This window comes from Rhinoraja longicauda, chromosome 27 (genome assembly GCF_053455715.1).
Source record: "Rhinoraja longicauda isolate Sanriku21f chromosome 27, sRhiLon1.1, whole genome shotgun sequence".
NCBI lineage: Eukaryota > Metazoa > Chordata > Chondrichthyes > Rajiformes > Arhynchobatidae > Rhinoraja > Rhinoraja longicauda.
Genome location: NC_135979.1, coordinates 26,005,169 through 26,022,900, shown reverse-complemented (window position 1 = coordinate 26,022,900; position 17,732 = coordinate 26,005,169). Strand labels below are relative to the sequence as shown.

At 45.6% G+C, this 17,732-nt stretch overlaps 1 protein-coding gene across 2 annotated transcripts in view; it reads left to right on the top strand.

The window, feature by feature from the left end:
- Positions 1-6,805: 6,805 nt before the first annotated feature.
- stk40 (serine/threonine kinase 40) overlaps positions 6,806-17,732 on the top strand; it is an 83,238-nt gene continuing 72,311 nt past the window's right edge. The window contains exon 1 of one of the 2 annotated variants that reach the window (XM_078423062.1): positions 6,806-6,948. In XM_078423062.1, the coding sequence (XP_078279188.1) occupies positions 6,901-6,948 (48 nt within the window). In that variant the 5' untranslated portion in view covers positions 6,806-6,900. Of the gene's footprint in view, positions 6,949-8,642; positions 8,875-17,732 lie in introns of those variants that run through there. The other variant, XM_078423063.1, reaches the window with a different exon arrangement.

The following is a 17,732-nucleotide window of genomic DNA, read 5'->3' as shown; positions in this document are numbered from 1 at the left end:
CCAACGCCACCATGCTCGTGCACCCCCGCCCCTCTGCCCCCACGGCCCTGACGGTGGACGCCTCAGACGTGGCGGTGGGTGGGGTCTTAGAGCAACAGGTCAATGGTCACTGGCAGCCCCTGGCGTTTTTCAGCCGGCAGCTCACTTGACCGGAGCTGAAATACAGTGCCTTCGACAGGGAACTCCTGGCCATCTATTTAGCTGTTCGCCATTTCCGTTATTTTTTGGAGGGCCGCTCTTTTGTTGATTGGCTGGGTAAATGTAAAAATTGTCCCTAAATTGTGTAGGATAGTGTTAATGTACGGGGATCGCTGGGCGGCACGGACTTGGAGGGCCGAAAAGGCCTGTTTCCGGCTGTATATATATGATATGATATGATATGATACACGGATCACAAACCCCTCACGTTTGCTTTTTCTAAGGTTTCTGATCCGTGGTCGGCCCGCCAGCAACGGCACCTTACCCTCATTTCGGAGTTCACCACAGATGTTCGCCACATCGCGGGTAGGCTTAACGCCATTGCTGACGCCCTGTCCCGGCCGGCCAGTTCCTCTGTAGCTGCGGTGGGGGGCGAGGTGGATTTTCAGGAGCTAGCGGAGGCTCAGCGCCTGGAAGATATTGCCTCAGCGTACGCCTCCACCGCCTCAGGGTTGCGGTTGGCCCAGGTGGCGTGCGGCCCTACAGGTACCACACTTTGGTGTGACGTGTCCCTTCCCCGCCCTTGCCCGGTTGTGCCGACCGCCCTGCGGCGCAAGGTTTTTGAGGCCATTCATGGCCTGGCACACCCGTCCATTCGGGCGACCTCGGCTATGGTGGCCGCCCGATTTGTCTGGCACGGCCTGCGGAAGCAGGTATAACAGGTATAACAGGTATAACAGAGCTTTATTTGTCGTTCAGTACCGAAGTACCGAACGAAACTACATAGCAGTAATAGAAAAAAAAAAAAGAAAAAAAAAAAAAAAAAAAAGAACACAAGACACATGACCCCAACACAAGCGTCCATCACAGTGACTCCAAACACCCCCTCACTGTGATGGAGGCAACAAAACTTCCACTCTCTTCCCCACGCCCACAGACAGACAGTTCGTCCCCGACCGACCCGCACAGTCCCCGCACCGGGCGCTGAAACGTCTCGCGGCCGAACCGGGAGATGAAAGGCCCGCGACCAAGCCTTGCGCAGCTAAGTCCAGTGGCCGAGCCGCACCGGGCGATGTTAAGTCCCGCAGTCGAGCCGCACCAGCGATGAAAAGCCCCGCAGCCGAGCTGCACCGGGCGATGTTAAGCCCCGTGGTCGAGCTGCACCGGGCGATGTTAAGCCCCGTGGTCGAGCCGCACCAGCGGTGAAAAGTCCCGCAGCCGAGCTGCACCGGGCACTGTTAAGTCCAGCGGCCAAGCCGCACCGGGATGTAAAGTCCAGCGGCCGAGCCGCAGCGGGCGATGTTAGGCCCCGCAGCCGAGCCGCACCCCGCGCCGGTGAGGAAGAGAAAAGTCCCCCCCCCCCCCCCACACCCACCCACACCACCACCCCCTCCCATACATACACAACCAAAAAAATATATAAAAACCATCCCAACACCGACACACAACAAAAAAAGGGGAAAAAAAAGACGGACAGACTGCTAGTCAGCCGCTGCCGTTAGGCACCGCCACGGGCCCGCATGGGCCCGCGCCTGTGTCCCGTGCCAGACCTCCAAGGTCCACCACCACGTCCAGCCTCCGTTCCAGGATTTCGTGGTTCCGCCCGTCCGTTTTTTCCACATTCACGTGGATTTGGTTGGTCCATTGCCTTACTCTAGGGGCTACACTCATCTCCTGACGGTGGTCGACCGTTTTACTCGTTGGCCGGAGGCTTTTCTGTTGTCGGACACCTAGGTGGCCTCCTGTGCACGGGCCCTGGCGTTACATTGGGTTGCCCGTTTCGGCGTCCCGGCCATCATCACTACCGACCGGGGCACCCAGTTCACCTCATCCCTGTGGGTCGCGCTTGCGCAGCTGTATGGGTCTCGCTTGCAGCAGACTACCACCTATCATCCCCAGGCTAACGGGATGGTAGAACGTTTCCACTGACAGCTGAAGGCGTCCCTCTGCGCCCGGCTGACCGGCCCTGATTGGGCTGACCAGCTGCCTTGTGTCCTCCTCGGCATTCGTACGGCCCCTAAGTCTGATCTGGGTACTTCCTCGGCGGAACTCGTCTATGGCTCGCCCCTGCGGGTGCCGGGTGACATTCTTCCCTTATCCTCCGCCCTGCCATCGTCTGTACCGGCAGTTTTGGCTTCTCTCCGGGCTCGGGTAGGTTCTCTGACCCCAGTCCCGGCCTCCAGCCACGGGAGTCCCGCAGCGCACGTACCGGCAGACTTGCATGACTACGAGTTCGTTTTCCTCCAGCGGGTTTCCCATCGCTCCCCTCTGCAGCCCGTCTACCAGGGCCCGTTCCAGGTGCTGAAAAGGGGGACAGTCACCTTCACTTTACAAGTGGGCACCCGACAGGAGCTCGTCTCTGTCTCCCGGCTGAAACCGGCCCACTTGGACCAGGACCGTCCCATGCTGGTGGGCCAACCTCCTCGCCGGGGCCGCCCTCTGGCCGGCCCACCTGCTTCCCCAGCTTCGTCTGTTCTCCCACCGCTCGGGCCTCCGCTGCCCGCGGCTGTGTTTCCTCTGCCCTCTCCAGCCGTGCCCCCATCGCCTTCACCTGCAGTGCCCCCCCCTGCCTTCCCCTCTGGCGGTGCCCCCATCATCTTCACCGGCAGGGCCCTCCCCGCCTCCTTCGTCGCTGGCGGTACCGGCCTCCCCTCTCCGTACTCGTTCAGGCCGGGCGGTCCGGGTGCCCGTTAGGTACGGTACCGAGGGGTCTGGGGGGGGGGTCATGTAGGGACATAGGGATTGGCTGGAAGAGTTCGAACCTTCGGATTGGCTAGCGATGTCACCAGGTGTGCCAGCGCGGGAGGGACAAGCAGTCTAGTGTTGAACTCCGTTTAGAGAAGACGTTTTGTTAGTTGTCTACAGTTTTGGGTGTTGCGATTGTCACGGAGGTTTTTGCCCATGCAATAAACTCTGTCTGCAACACTCATACGCTTCCAGACTCGCTACAGGGTGATCAATGGCTGGGTGATCAACCTCTAGGAAGGTCTTAGGGCCTTTAGTATTTGCCAGAACAGAGACCCAGTTATTTCCCTCAACTAACACCTTCCTCTGCCTGGAGTAACTAACTTATCCTCTCTTTTCTTTTGACTCCTCTCGTTTTCTTCAGGAATTTCAGGGGCATTGTTGATGACAGGAATGTCCATCCTAATGAATCTTCTCAATTATGCTTTGAAGTTTCTTCTGGTTTAGCTTTCAAGGAAGACATGAAATACTTATTTTCCAACATCGACCACCCCTATGGTATGCCGTACAATTCAGCTTTGGGCCTGTGAGCAAATTAAAAGCCCGCTGGATTTTGTTTACCCAAATAATACTTCTTTGTGCAACGGAGAAAAGAAAGGCATAAAAATGCAAGAAAAGATGAAAATAAGTAGGTGTGTTTCTGGAGCAACAAAATAGCCTTGCTAGTGATTCATCCCCACTCATTCATTTGTGGTTGAGCTACAACATATAATAACAGGCACGCCACAGCATATCTCAATGGGCTTAAAGGTCACTGCGCACATTCGGAGGCCTTTAAATGTGGCTGAAACTCTCCCACATCCAAAATATGCCAGGCTGCAAAGTCTGATTGAGCCAATTTGGTTATCAGTTTGGGCGTTAGACTATGTTTAGAGTCTGAATTATCCCCTATCAACAATTACAGGCCATGTGCGGTTAACTTACTTATTCCCTTACTCTTATCGTGGTTTTCAAATTAGTCTGTTTTGAGGTGATAATACTTCAGCAGGAGTTTATGTCTATCAGAGCCTAAATCTGCAATGTCAATTACCAAGTGTTATTTAACTCTGTATGGATTGATTTCTCATTAGTACTACGTTTCTGAGACTGGATTATATTTATCTATAAATTTACAGTTATTCTTACCTTCAGGCAAAGAATGGAATGAACGAGGACAATTCAGATCATAGCGTGTATCTCCTTTAGGCACTGAAACATCCTCTTTGTTATGGAATTTGTCCATTCAATTTCTTCATTCAGGATTCATTGGTTTATAAGTGGAAGTATATTGTAAAGTGGAAACCATTTATTTCCTTATACCATAACCTTATTGAATCAGCAGGATTGCATGCCATCAGTTCTTTGCCTAGTTTCTCTAAATCAGAGGGTGTGCATTTCCAGGACACTTTTGATCACAGGAATGTCCATCCTCATGAACATTCTCAATTATACTTTGGTGTCTTCTGATGTGGTCTCACTTAAAATTTCACTTAAAAACTTGAGCACAAAACCTAGGCTGGCCCAGTGAAGTACTAGAGAATTATGGGGACATATGTTTAGGTTTAGTTTTATTATTGGCACGTGTACTGAGGTACACTGAAACGCTTTGTTTTGCATGCAATCCAATCAAATCAGATAACACTGTGCATAACTACAATCAAGTCAAACTCAAGTACAATAGACAGCCCAATGGGGATGATACAGAGTGCAGAAACTGCAGATGGTGGAATCTAGAGGAAATCACAAAATGCTGGGGGGAAAGGTTCAGGCCACATCTGTTCCTCCAGCACTTTGTGGTTTACTGAAGAATTATGTTGGATTGGAAATATGGCTCCAATAGAAAGACTGCATTTGGCATCTTAGGAAAATGTAGAAGATTCTACTGCATAATTTAAGCAGGAGCAGGAAATTTACTCCTGTGTTCTGCCCAAGACGTCTGTCCATCATTATAAAGTCGTGATCATACTGGAGTCCTTGCAGTGGGCAAATCACCTTTAAATACTGGATTATATTGTTTACAGAGTACTATGTTTACATATTCTGTTGTGCTGCGGCAAAGTAAGAATTTCATTGTTCTGTCTGGGTTATATATGAGAATAAAACACTCTTCACGCTTGACTCTTGACGTGGGGCCATGTTCAGCAGCGTGTATTCATCAATAGTCAGTCAACGAGAGCTTTGCTCTCCACTCTCCCACTAACCCTCAGACATCAGGAGAGATTGAGCTAAATTCCTCTCTATCTCTCCCACCTGATGACGAGCAACCAAGCCAGTTCAGAAAATGACGGATGCATTTAATTTATCATTCACGTGGGGTCAGTAGGAGAGGTTGCTGTTCTAAACCCCATAGGAAAAGTGTAGGAATGGACCTAAGTACAGTGACATTTCTTTTTTGCATGCAGTTCAGTAAAAATCTAACTAAGTGCAGGCACACTAGACAAGCATGGAAACAGGCCCTTTGATCTCCCGTTCACACTAGTTTTATATTATTCCACTTTTGCATCCACTCCCTACACACTGGGGGCAATTTATACAGAGGTCAATTAACCTGCTCGTCTTTGGGATGTAGGAGGAAACTGGAGCACCTAGAGGAAACCCACGCGGTCACAGGGAGAAGGTGCAAACGCCACACAGACAGCACCTGAGGTCAGGATCGAATCTGGGTCTCTGGTGCTGTGAGGCAGCAACTCTGCCGCTGCGCCACTGTGCTGCCACGAAGTTGGATAGTAGAACCAAATGAGCAAAATTAGGTAAAAATTGAGTTAATTTAGTGTTATGGCTATTGAGGAAATGGAGGACAATGAAGGAGAACCCTGAGGTTGGAACTTGGTTATTGACTGGAGATATTACAACACACTTTTAATATTTTCAGAAATGAATGAAAATCTGCAAATTGAGTCCCAATGTCTCTTCCCCTAAAAAGCAATTGTAGTTACAATCATTATAAATTAAAGCTCATGTTAATAAATTATTAATTATGGTTAATACGGCGTATGGAATCATGGCAGGTAAAAGGGCTTTAAATACAGAATAACCAGATGCTGTTAAATTATAGAATGGGCTCTGGGTGGGGGTGAAATTGTCTACTTTTTTTGCTTTGCAACTTCCATTGTGTTTTATTTTTGAACGCAGCCTTCATTGTCTCCTATGGATGACTTTATTGGAAGAGCTGGTATCATTTTCACACCTGACACATCTTTTTCTCTGCGTCTCCCTCTCCCCTGACTCTCAGTCTGAAGAAGGGCCTCGACCCGAAACGTTACCAATTACTTCTATCCAGAGAAGCTGCCTGACCCGCGGAGTTACTCTAGTATTTTCTTCGCTACAGAAAGGAGTTGAGGCAGACACAATAACAACATTTTAGTTTAGAGGCACAGTATGGAAACAAGCCCATCGGCCGAACGAGTCCACACCAACCATTGATCTGCAGATGCTGGTTTACAACGAAGATAAACACACAATGCTGGAATAACTTGGGTCAGGCAGCATCTATGGAGAAAAGAAATAGGTGACGTTTAGGGTTGAGACCCGACTGAGAGTCCAGTCCATACACTTAATATATAATATTTGTAAGTATTAGAAAATATCAAATCCATCCATTAAAATGTGTTGGCACATATGAGCTCTACCCCAGTGTCTGGGCTTGCACACAGCCTGCCTTACAGTTCCAACAGGTTTCCGTTTTCAAACGCTGTATTTATCCAATGGTTATTTGATAGACCTGCTTTGTGGGGGTGGGCAGAGTTGTTACAGACTCACAGCTGACTGGATTGGTTCTCGCTGTGTAACATCTCAGGATTGCCCATTGGCTGGGGGCGTCTGCTCTCTGGGTTGGCTGCGTGTCATCTGTGTGTGAGTGTGTGTATGTATGAGTGTGTGTGCGCTTTGTAACTACCTGGTCAAAGAGAGGAAATGTGAGCAGATTCATTCGGCATCACACACGCACACTGACTGACACACAGGCAAGGAAAAGATCTGCGACCTTTCCAAGGCTCTGCAGACCTTGAGGGATCACGAAAAAAATGGAAACACTGTCAAATGTCTGTGTCTAGACTCCAGCAAGCGCAGCGAGGGCGGATAGCGGTGGTAGGTACAACAAACATTTCACCTTTCAACGCTTTGTGTTGTGTGTGCGTGCCTGTGTGTGGGAGGGGGGATTTGACTAATCTGCAAATATCTCAACCGGCTCAAATCGTCCAAGTTATGTATATAACAGTAGATTTTTGAGCTCTCGGCTGTTGTGGAAATCGTGACATTTCCCCGATTCCCATCTTTTTCTCAACCACCCATGTACAAACAAAGTTCCCATTCCGTTTAAAAGTTTTAAAGATGCAAATTACAACTTTAAAAAAAAAACTAATTTGGATTCGCATGGATCTGGAAAGCGAATGCGAACGAGATAGGGACGAATTTCCCCAATGAACATTATTTTAAAATTTGTTAAACAGAAGTTTAAAAAGACCGTCGCTAACAACGTGGTGAGAGGTGTATCATGAAAACACTGCACCTCATTGTGACCGAATCGATATTTCACCATAATCAAGCCCATTCAATAGCGTTTGCGAGGACGTATTAAACGTTAAATCAACTTTTAAATGATACAGTGCAAATATTAAGCTAAGGGCGTTTGTGATTTTACACCTTAGTTAATATCCCCTTAAACATTAAATGTCGATTTTAATCGGAATTGCAATGGGACCAAGTGTCTCTAGGCTGCCAAACATATTTGAGTACAGTTTTAAACTTTTTGTCCGTGATATTCACTGTATCCATGAGAAATTAGAACAGTACAGTACGGACAAGAACAGGCTCTTCGGCCCACAATGTCGGTGCCGAATATAATCCCAAAATAAACTAATCTCTCCCTGCACATAATCCACATCTCTCCATTCCCTGCATATCGACACGTCTATCTAAAAGCCATTTAAACACTATTATCGTGTCTGCCTTCACCACTAACCCTGACAGCGGGTCCCATGCACCCATCACCTTCTGTGTAAAAAAAACTTTTAAAAAGTACAACTATAAACTTTTCCCCATCTCACCTGAAAGCCACGCCCTATCGTCTTTGACATTTCCACCCTGGGTAAAAAGCCTGACTGTCTGCCTTGTCTGTATCAATTGCCTGGTTAAAGATGCTGATTCCCAGAATGAAAGGGTCAAATTCAAACTCTATTCCAGGCTGCACCCGTCTTACTTACTGCTATATTAAGACAGCAAATGGGAGTAGAAGCCCACATTCATAAATCCCTGAAACTCGATTTGATGAAATGATTTTAAGAACACCATAATTGCAAATTAATGCATTCAATGAGTATTTTGCAAAGGTGTAAAATGAGCACAGCATGGTTTATTATGTTTAACACTGCGCATTGAGTGATTTAAATGCACAGGGCATCCTTGCAGCGCTTTCCAAGGTCTATTTCGGGAGAAGCAAGTGCCCGCCCTCCGGGCCGCTATCCACCCGTGATTGGGTGAGGTCGCTGTCAATCTGCTCAACAGGTCCCGCCCCCGAGCCAATATACGCCCATGATTGGGTGACACTACTGTCAATCTGTCGCCCAGAAAGCCCCACCCACCCGGTCTGACCACCTATGATTGGATCATGCCGCTGTCAGTCCGTGTCCGGGTGGGCAACGTTGCTGTCAGTCTGCAGCCCATGAAGTCCCGCCCCCAAGCACCGGGCCGCGATTGGCAGGTCGGAGGGATCGCCCCGTCAATCAGATGGGAGGGGGCGGGTCCGGGTTGGGTGCGTGCGTCATGTCCGTTGCCAGGCCGGGGGCTCGGGAGCAGCAAGCAAAGCCGTGAGGGGATGGCGTCCGCCGCCGACAGCCACACCGCCTCTCCCTCCGCGCCGCCTCCGCACGACCTCTGCCCGCCGATCACCTCCAGTCGCAGGAGCGTTCGGTAAACGAGGCCCGGCGGACGGATCGGATCGGACTGGTAGAGGGAGCCGCGGGTCTGGAATGAGTGGCGAGGAGCAGCGGTAGGGCCGGGGCAGGGGGAGCCGAGGTGAGTCGGTGCCCGGTGGTGGAGCGGGAGGGCGGTCTGGGGAAGCGTGTCACCGCCGCTGCAGTTGACTGTCCCCCGAACCCTTGCAGCTGACCCCCCCCCCCCTCCCCTCCCCTCCACCACCCCCCCCCTCCCCTCCCCTCCACCACCCCCCCCTCCCCTCCCCTCCACCACCCCCCCCCTCCCCTCCCCCTCCACCACCCCCCTCCACCACCCCCCCCCTCCCCTCCCCCTCCCCTCCCCTCCCCCTCCCCTCCCCTCCCCTCCCCCTCCCCTCCCCCTCCCCTCCCCTCCCCCTCCCCTCCCCTCCCCCTCCCCCTCCCCCTCCCCTCCCCTCCCCTCCCCCTCCCCTCCCCTCCACCACCCCCCCCTCCCCTCCACCACCCCCCCCTCCCCTCCCCTCCACCACCCCCCCCTCCCCTCCCCTCCACCACCCCCCCCTCCCCTCCACCACCCCCCCCTCCCCTCCCCTCCCCTTTGCAACTGACCCCCCCTCCCCTCCTCCACCCCTTTGCAACTGACCCCCCCCTCCACCACCCCCCCCCCTTTGCAACTGACCCTCCTCCACCCCTTTGCAACTGACCCCCCCCTCCCCTCCTCCACCCCTTTGCAACTGACCCCCCTTCCCCTCCACCACCCCTTGTAACTGACTCCCCTCCACCCTCCCTCCCCCGGTGATGTAAAGGTGTGATGAAAAATCTTTCTTGCAGCAGTATCACGGGCACATAGATTCAGATAAAGATGTAGAAACTAATTATACAAAAATTATATGTAAAAATTATTACAGAAAGGTAACTACAACGCAAGACATTAGTGTAAAACTCTATTAGAAAACATGTTCATGATAGTGTAAGAGATGGGCCATTGCGGTGGAAGGAATAGGGTTGTGAAGGTTGGTTCAAGAACCCTAATCCTACCTCAACAATGGAACATTGCGGGCCACGACTGGTACCACCATGGATAAACATAGAACTACAAATGCTGGTTAATACAAAAAAAGACACAGTACTGGAGTAACTCAGCTGGCCAGGCAGCACATCTGGAGAACACGGAGAAGTGACATTTCAGATCAGGACCCTTCAGTCTGAAGAAGGGAGCTGACCCGCAACGTCACCTATGGGTTCTTCTAAGTGTTTTGCAATAATGTCTAGTTTTTTTGGTACATTCTTTTAGAAACTTTATGTATAATTTGTTTTTGTGTGTGAGTCTATATTAAAACAGATGCAAACATGATTTTCTAAGAACCTGATGGTTGTAGCATAATAGCTGTTCGTGAACCTGTTGGTATGAAACTTCAGGCTCCTGTACCTCCTGTTGGATGGTAGCAGTGAGATTTATGGTATGGAAGGGAGAGTTGTAACTTCCATTTATTAGGGCATTTCCATTTATCAGCTATTATGGATGTGTATCTGGCTATTGGCTCTCTTAATCAGTCCTCTCAAATTGGATAGTCTCTTATTTGGTGGCGATGTAAGACGGAAGAAGGGCTTGCATGTATTTGTATGATCTCCTGAAGTCTCAGATGAAGGTATTATTTTCTAACAGAGACAGCAATAAGGGGACATAACTTCAGAATTGAGGGACAAAAGTTTAGGGGTAACATGAGGGGAAACTTCTTTACTCAGAGGGTGGTGGCTGTATGGAATGGGCTTCCGGTGGAAGTGGTGGAGGCAGGCTCGATTTTATTATTTAAGAGTAAATTGGATAGGTATATGGATGAGAGGGGATTGGAGGGTTATGGTCTGAGAGCAGGTAGATGAGACTAGGTCAGAGAGAGTGGTCGGCGTGGACTGGTAGGGCCGAACGGGCCTGTTTCCGTGCTGTAGTTGTTATATGGTAATGGTGCAATAAAGGGGGTGAGCTTTTTCAGAGGAGTTAAATCGAGGCTGGTTTGCACTTTCAAATTAAAATTGCAGGCTTCTATTTTGAAGATGAGCAGGGAGTTATCCCCTGTTTCCTGCATTCCATTTTTCCATTTATTCTTTAACTTCATGAAAATGTTAATTGGTCATTATGGTTTGCATGAGCTTGCTTTGTGCTAAATGGCTGCCATGTTACAACAGTGACAACACTGTTAAATATATTTCATTCACAATAAAGTGCTTTGGGGTGCCTTGAAGGGAAGATGAATACATTTGCAAAAAAAAACACTTGCAGATGAGGGGCATTGACGTGGGCCTATTTCAGATCACTGAAGTCTGGTCTATATCTGCCGTCCCATCTGTAATTGAAAGCAGTGAATGACATAGAGTGACAGGTGCAATTTGAGTTCAACCTCAAAATAACATTGGAATATCGGGGCTTAATGTTGGACTCCATAATTTGTCTTTTAGGAGCCCTTAAAATCAAAGCTGTCTATTGCTATTCTTCCCGATTCTGGTATAAAATTTGTTTTTCGATGTTTTATAGAACCATGGGCATTTTATTGTAAGGGTATTAAGGTTTGTGTCTGGATAAACATTTTTCACAAATGTACATAGTAGTATTTGGATTATCTACTGAGTGTTACGCCATTGCAAATACTATCTTATTGACTTTGGCATTAGCTTCTAACTCTGTATTTGAAGGGGGAGTTTTATTTAGAAGAATAAACAAGGAATGTCTGTAATGCCTTTATAAACTTGGGGCATTGTCTGAGTGTATTGTATCCAGTTAAGTCATTTTTATGCAAACTGCAAATATCCTAAATAATTAATCAATGTGAAAGAAAATTAATTTCCACCTGCTCTGTAATTTTCTTTATTTGTAATTCACCAGCTTTGTGGTGATGAAAACTATATTTTTAGGTTTCACCTGATGATCAATTTTTAGAAATGAACGTGAATATATAAATTTAGAATTTACATCAAGTGTAAAATCCAATGTGTTTGATGCTTGTGAGTCTCTTTTTAAAAAACTTAATCATATCTATACTTCATGCTTGTAAATGGTATCTATAGTACTAGGCTCAATTTGTATGTGTGGTAGCAGGTACCATATCTCTTCCATGCTAGGAAAAATAACATTGGAATATCCTAACAGTTGATCTCCTAACAGGGAGAGTTAATACGTTCCCATGATTTGACTGCTTCCAGTTAGCATGAGGGATTATTAATGTAATGATCTAGACCAGCAAATGAACTTTTACTGAGTATTGCTGTCTTTCCAGCTCAATGTATTGGTTTCAGGGAACTCAAACGGAGGTGGAAATGAGAGATTCTGTTCAAAACAGGAAGAGTGTTGGAGGATGATACCAGTAGTCTACAACCTTTCTTCCTTACATGTGAAGCAGCAATTAACGTAAATCTTAAAGTTTAGCATATTGTTTACTATGTGCTCGCTACATATTTGGAGAAACTCGAACATGGATTGGATTGGATGATTGCTTTGCTGAATACCTCTGTTCAGTTCACCTATCACTTTCATCTCTGACCCCTAACTGGCCTTTTCCATTTCTTCAGCGATGACCAATGTAAACTCAGGCAGTATTTCATTTTCCATCAGGGCATCTCACAGCTCTTGTGTCTCAATTTCAGGTAAACACTTTTTTTCCCTTTCCTCTCTCCAAAGATGTGGCTGTATCTTTCGGTTTTAATTTGATATTTTTTCTCATGTCTCTTTACTATTTTTTGGGATAAATGTTACCTTGATGACTTTAGTCTACATCCCATCACTGGCATTACCTCTGTTCTGTTGAAATTCATTCCTAATACTTTCTCATTTTTGCAATAACGACAGATGCTTGACCTGAAATATTAATTCTGCTTTTCTCCCAATGGATGCAGTTGACTGACATTATCTGTTTTATTTACAATCTTTCTTCATTTGACTTGGAGTAGAACTTTCACACGAAGAGCTTTTTTCAAACTGCTTTTCCTAACTCCAAGGATCTCTGCACTCTGTTTACATTGTCTTTGTGAATTTTTTAATTTTATACTGCTTTGTACAATCTAGTTGAAGTCAATTTCGTGACTTACAGCAGTCGGCGATTATTGCCTAATTTAATGCCTAATTAGACCAGTTGTATATTTTATGTGCAGATAACCAGACTGGAAATTTATAACATCCATCCCCCTGCTTTTGCAAGATCACAGTACAAAGGATTGGAAGCTTCCTCCAGTCCCGACGGATCAAAAATTAAAAAATAGCTTTATATTAAAGTGAGCCAAGTCTGAGGAATTTACCTTGCTTTGTCATTTCCTGGAGATTGCCTTCATATTTAAATGGGTGGGAGCCTAACTGCAATTTTTGATTGCAATGATACAATTTAAAATAATTACGGTGTTTTGCGGCATAATTTTTGTCTGATTCTAAGAAGGGATGACAATGTAAATGTCTAGATATTTTGACTAGTGGAGAATCTTGAATGAGAGAACATATCTGTAAGATAGGGGGCTGAGGTACATATAAATTCCTTTTAGGAGAGAGTGGTGAATCTCTGGGATTTCTGCCCCTGTTAAATGTGGGGGCTTGCTCATGATCACATTTAATGGCGGGGTAGGTTTGAGGGGCCAGTTGACTTCTTGTTGTTCCTATTACCCAATGAAAGTTTCTTGCATTTTACAAGTCACTAGTAAGCATGTTTGTTTTTTTTTGGCATTTGGCAACTTCTGCCCTCAATCATTACTTTTTATAAAGCACTTTTCATGCTGTCGGAAACTCACAAAATGGTTTCCAGTCACTGATATGCATCTGAAGTGTTCAGTAACATTGTGCAAAAGCAAATAGGATGATGACTAGGGAATCAGCTTTAGTGATAATGCAACACCATTGGACTGGAATGTCTCTTCACATGTTGCCTGACCAGTTGAGTAGTTCTTGCTACTGTATTGTATTTTGTGATTTTTGTATTTTTACTTTGGATGTCAGTATTGCAATATTTTCCTTTAGGATAACCTGTGTTAGTGCTTTAAATACCATCTAGATATAACTGGATACACCTTTCCCTCGTTTTCCTTGCTGTTGTTTAAAATCATGATTATTTCTGTGTGCTAACAGGCAAAGTGATGGTTGGAGGCAGCTGTCTATGTACTCTGGCATTGATGTTGTCCTATTTAAACAGATTGTGGTTGATAATGAAGCTGCCATGAAGCAAATGTACCTGAGTCAGATGTGGCGTAAGCGTATCTGAAGGTTGGAGCAACAGTAGTCAGCATAGGTCTAAGCTAATGAGGTGGATGTTCCTGGACTGCATATCTGGATGTTCACATATATGGACTGGCAACCCAGGGTAACAAGATCCCAGGCTTGGTGAATAGTTTTTCTTGGTTCAGTTCATCAGAACTTGGGGTTAGGAGGGAGAGATAGATCAGCCATGATTGAATGCGGAGTGGCCTAATTCGACTCCTGTCACTTATTATCTTATGCAATAGAAATAGTGTGAGAATTCACCCCACTGGGTTTGAGAAAATTCTTGCTTGCAAATCAATATGATGATAAGTTTCACTGTTTCCACATATTCAACTTGAGATTTATTTGCTGCCTTTACCAGGCTGCAGATTGCTTGCATGTACAGAATTTTTATTTTTGAGAGGTGAGCATCTGTTTGATCTATATGGTAGATCTGTATGGTAGAGGGAAAATGAAGAAGTAAATTCATAAATCATGCTTGAAAATAACTCAAATATTGCTGGTCTGAAATAAAAGTACTGTAATTGCCATCCAATCCAGCAGAATCTGCAGAAAGAGAAGGTCTTTTTTGTCTGTTAGTCTTTTCATAACAACTTCCTCTGAAAATATTCAAGTTATAATTTTGTCGTATCGTACTGAGTTTCGAGTTTTATTCTGTTATTTAAGTTTGCTTTTGGGAACAGAGCAGTGCTCCTTCGAAGTTGCTGCTTGATTTATAATTATAGTATCTGGCATAATATTGTTGTGGCAGTTAAGCAGGCTGTAAGATGTGAAATCTGAGTCATTCAGCCATAAGGGTGACAGTGACATCACTTGTGGCACCTATTTAAACAGAGCTCCGTGGTACTAAACATGGAGATACTATGGTTATCTTGTTGATAAACTTGAGCTATTTATCTATTGAAATGTGTTGGTCTATGTACATGCTCCCTCTCCCATCCCATCCCCATTGCATCCAGCATTAATAGCTATTATTTTAACATTGTTTTTTTTCTATAAAAGAAAATCAAAAGTGCAGATGCTGGAAGTCTGAAATATGCTGGAAGCTGGTGAGGCAGATCTGTGGAATGTTAACCTTTCAGGTTAAACACCCTTTGTTAGTTTTAAGGTGACGCAATTCAACCCACCAAATTTCAAGGTGATTTTGGATTGAAAATTATGTTTTAAGTAGTGTTCCATTTTTATTCATCTGCCGACATAAGTATTAGTATTCTATGTTTACATTGCAGAAACTAGCAGCTGAATTCCAGGGAGAAAGCATTCATTTGTTTCCTATGGCATCTAAAATCTGTGATTAATACCGTGGAGTGTAGACAAGAAAAAGACAAGTTTCGTTTCCTTTGTAAAATTCCTGCAACTTCTTGGGGATGTAGTCATAATAGACAATAGGTGCAGGAGTAGGCCATTTGGCCCTTCAAGCCAGCACCGCCATTCAATGTGATCATGGCTGATCATTCGCAATCAGTACCCCGTTCCTGCCTTCTCTCCATACCCCCTGACTCCGCTATCCTTAAGAGCGCTATCTAGCTCAATGTCAAGGTTAGCAATTCATTCCCAGCTTCTAACTGATGCTACCAGAAGTGAATGTCTCCGGGCACGTTTAGTTTGTGGGTGACTAGAGTCACAAATTGACCAGTTCTTCATGGTTATGGTCCGTTTGTGGAGCAGGTGACCGTTTATACACGGGCTTGTCCTGATTTTTCTTGGAAGATTAAAGATTGCTTGAATGCTGTGGGTGAGTTAATTAGTCAAGTTAGTATGCCATTGAGAGATGAGATTGTCATTAACATGATGGGTGTGAAATGTATTCTATAGGGGGCTCTTGATTGTCAGATAGGTATATGGATCTTCTCAATATCCTGTCAGTGGGAGTGCTTAATTAGTTATCAGCCACCAGTGTTTTTTGGATGATGTTTACCCTGTAGATATCAGGAGGTTCTGCTTGGGTTGTCACTATAAACCACTCAAGCTGTGATGGTCTCCCATGTGATTTCCTAGAAATAAATATTTAATGTGTTTTGTGTGGCTTCCTGAGGCAGATTAAGCAGGAGTGCCCTGTGTTGGTTAAACCAGAGTTTTTGATCTTCAGTGTTCTGCATGCTTTGGCAGTGAGTCTGTGCAGAGCCCAAAATTATGCCAGGATACTTTAGTGTAGGATCAGCGCTGCATGGCCAACGCCATGCTGTTCATGTTCAAGGTGTTCAGAAAGACGGCAGTGACAATTGTTTTCACTGAGTTGGTCCGTGTCCATTTGATGAAGTAGGTTTTCAGAGAGAATAGATCCTGTGTGTGTTTTCAGACACAAAATGCTGGAGTAACTCAGCAGGACAGGTAGCATCTCTGGAGAGAAGGAATGGGTGACGTTTCGGGTCGAGTCCCTTCATGAGTCTGAAGAAGGGTCTCGACCCGAAACGTCATCCATTCCTTCTCTCCAGAGATGCTGCCTGTCCTGCTGAGTAACTCCAGCATTTTGTGTCTTCGGTTTACACCAGGATCTGCAGTTCCTTCCTATACTATTTTTGTTTTTCGAGTGTCCTAAGGTTATTTATGACCAGTTACTGTGGTATATTTAGAACTTCAAAAGTTCTTTGAGATGCCACAAAGTATATTATTGATCAAAATTAGAACCCATGCTCTGAAGAACATGATAGGATGGATTAAGAAATCCTTAATGATTAGAAATAAGTAGGAATACAGTAAAACTCCATTAATCTACAGAACTCAGGACTTTACTGGACTGGCAGATTTCTTGAGCTATTAAGGGTTCAATGGTTCTTTATTGTTACGCATGCACAACGCAGTGAAATTCTTTTGCACAACCACAGTTGCCACAGTTTTGGCACCGTTTAAAATAAAACAAAAACACAAACGGTCCACAGTCCAGTCCACATGTTGGAAGCCTGCAGGCCCACGACCCGACATCTCTCTCCTCTGTTGATTGCCCCTGTGTCCCAGGGATTGCCTCCTGCGGCCGATCTTGAAGCTGCTGGGGGTAATACCTTGGTCCCTCTCCTGCCGGTTCACTCCTCGTGTCCGTTGCCGCCAGCGGCTCTCTCCTCGACTCTCCTGTCTTCGGGGCTTCCAAGCTTCACATGACCATTGGGTTTTCATTCTCAACGGCCAATGAATCTTACTCCCAACATGCTTTAAATGCATTTTTTAAATGCTATTATATAATTGTATATTTTATATTACAAAAATTTTATATTTTTTCAGTGACCTTGAGGTTAAAGAGATAAAAGAAGTAGGTGAGTTTCAAGGGAGTGCAGGGACCACACTATTGAGTTTGAAGACAGTTCCAGATCAGGTTCTCATGAACATGATGCTGAACCATCAAAAGTTTGGAACATCTGTATGGTAGATTTCCAGATTTTTTTTGTAAATAGATGATTTGGGTTTGGAAGACTATGGCTGGGACTGTAACTTTTCTCAATCAATAAAAATGATTTTGATGGATTGATCGTGTGTAATATACCTAATTGATGATAAAAAGCTAGGGGGCAATGTGCACTGAAGTTACAAGGAGGCTTAAAGGGGAGTTCAGGGAAGGTGCAAGGACTCGGCAGATAATAACGTAAAAAAGTTTTTCTACCTTTTATTCCATCTGCTGTATCTTTACCCATTCTGTTAAACTGTCCAGATCTCCCTGAAACACCTCTTCACCCCCCTCATAGACTGATATTTCCACTTAGTGTAGTACCATGGAATGTAACCGGGCCAAATATGAGGACATGCACTTGTAGAAGACT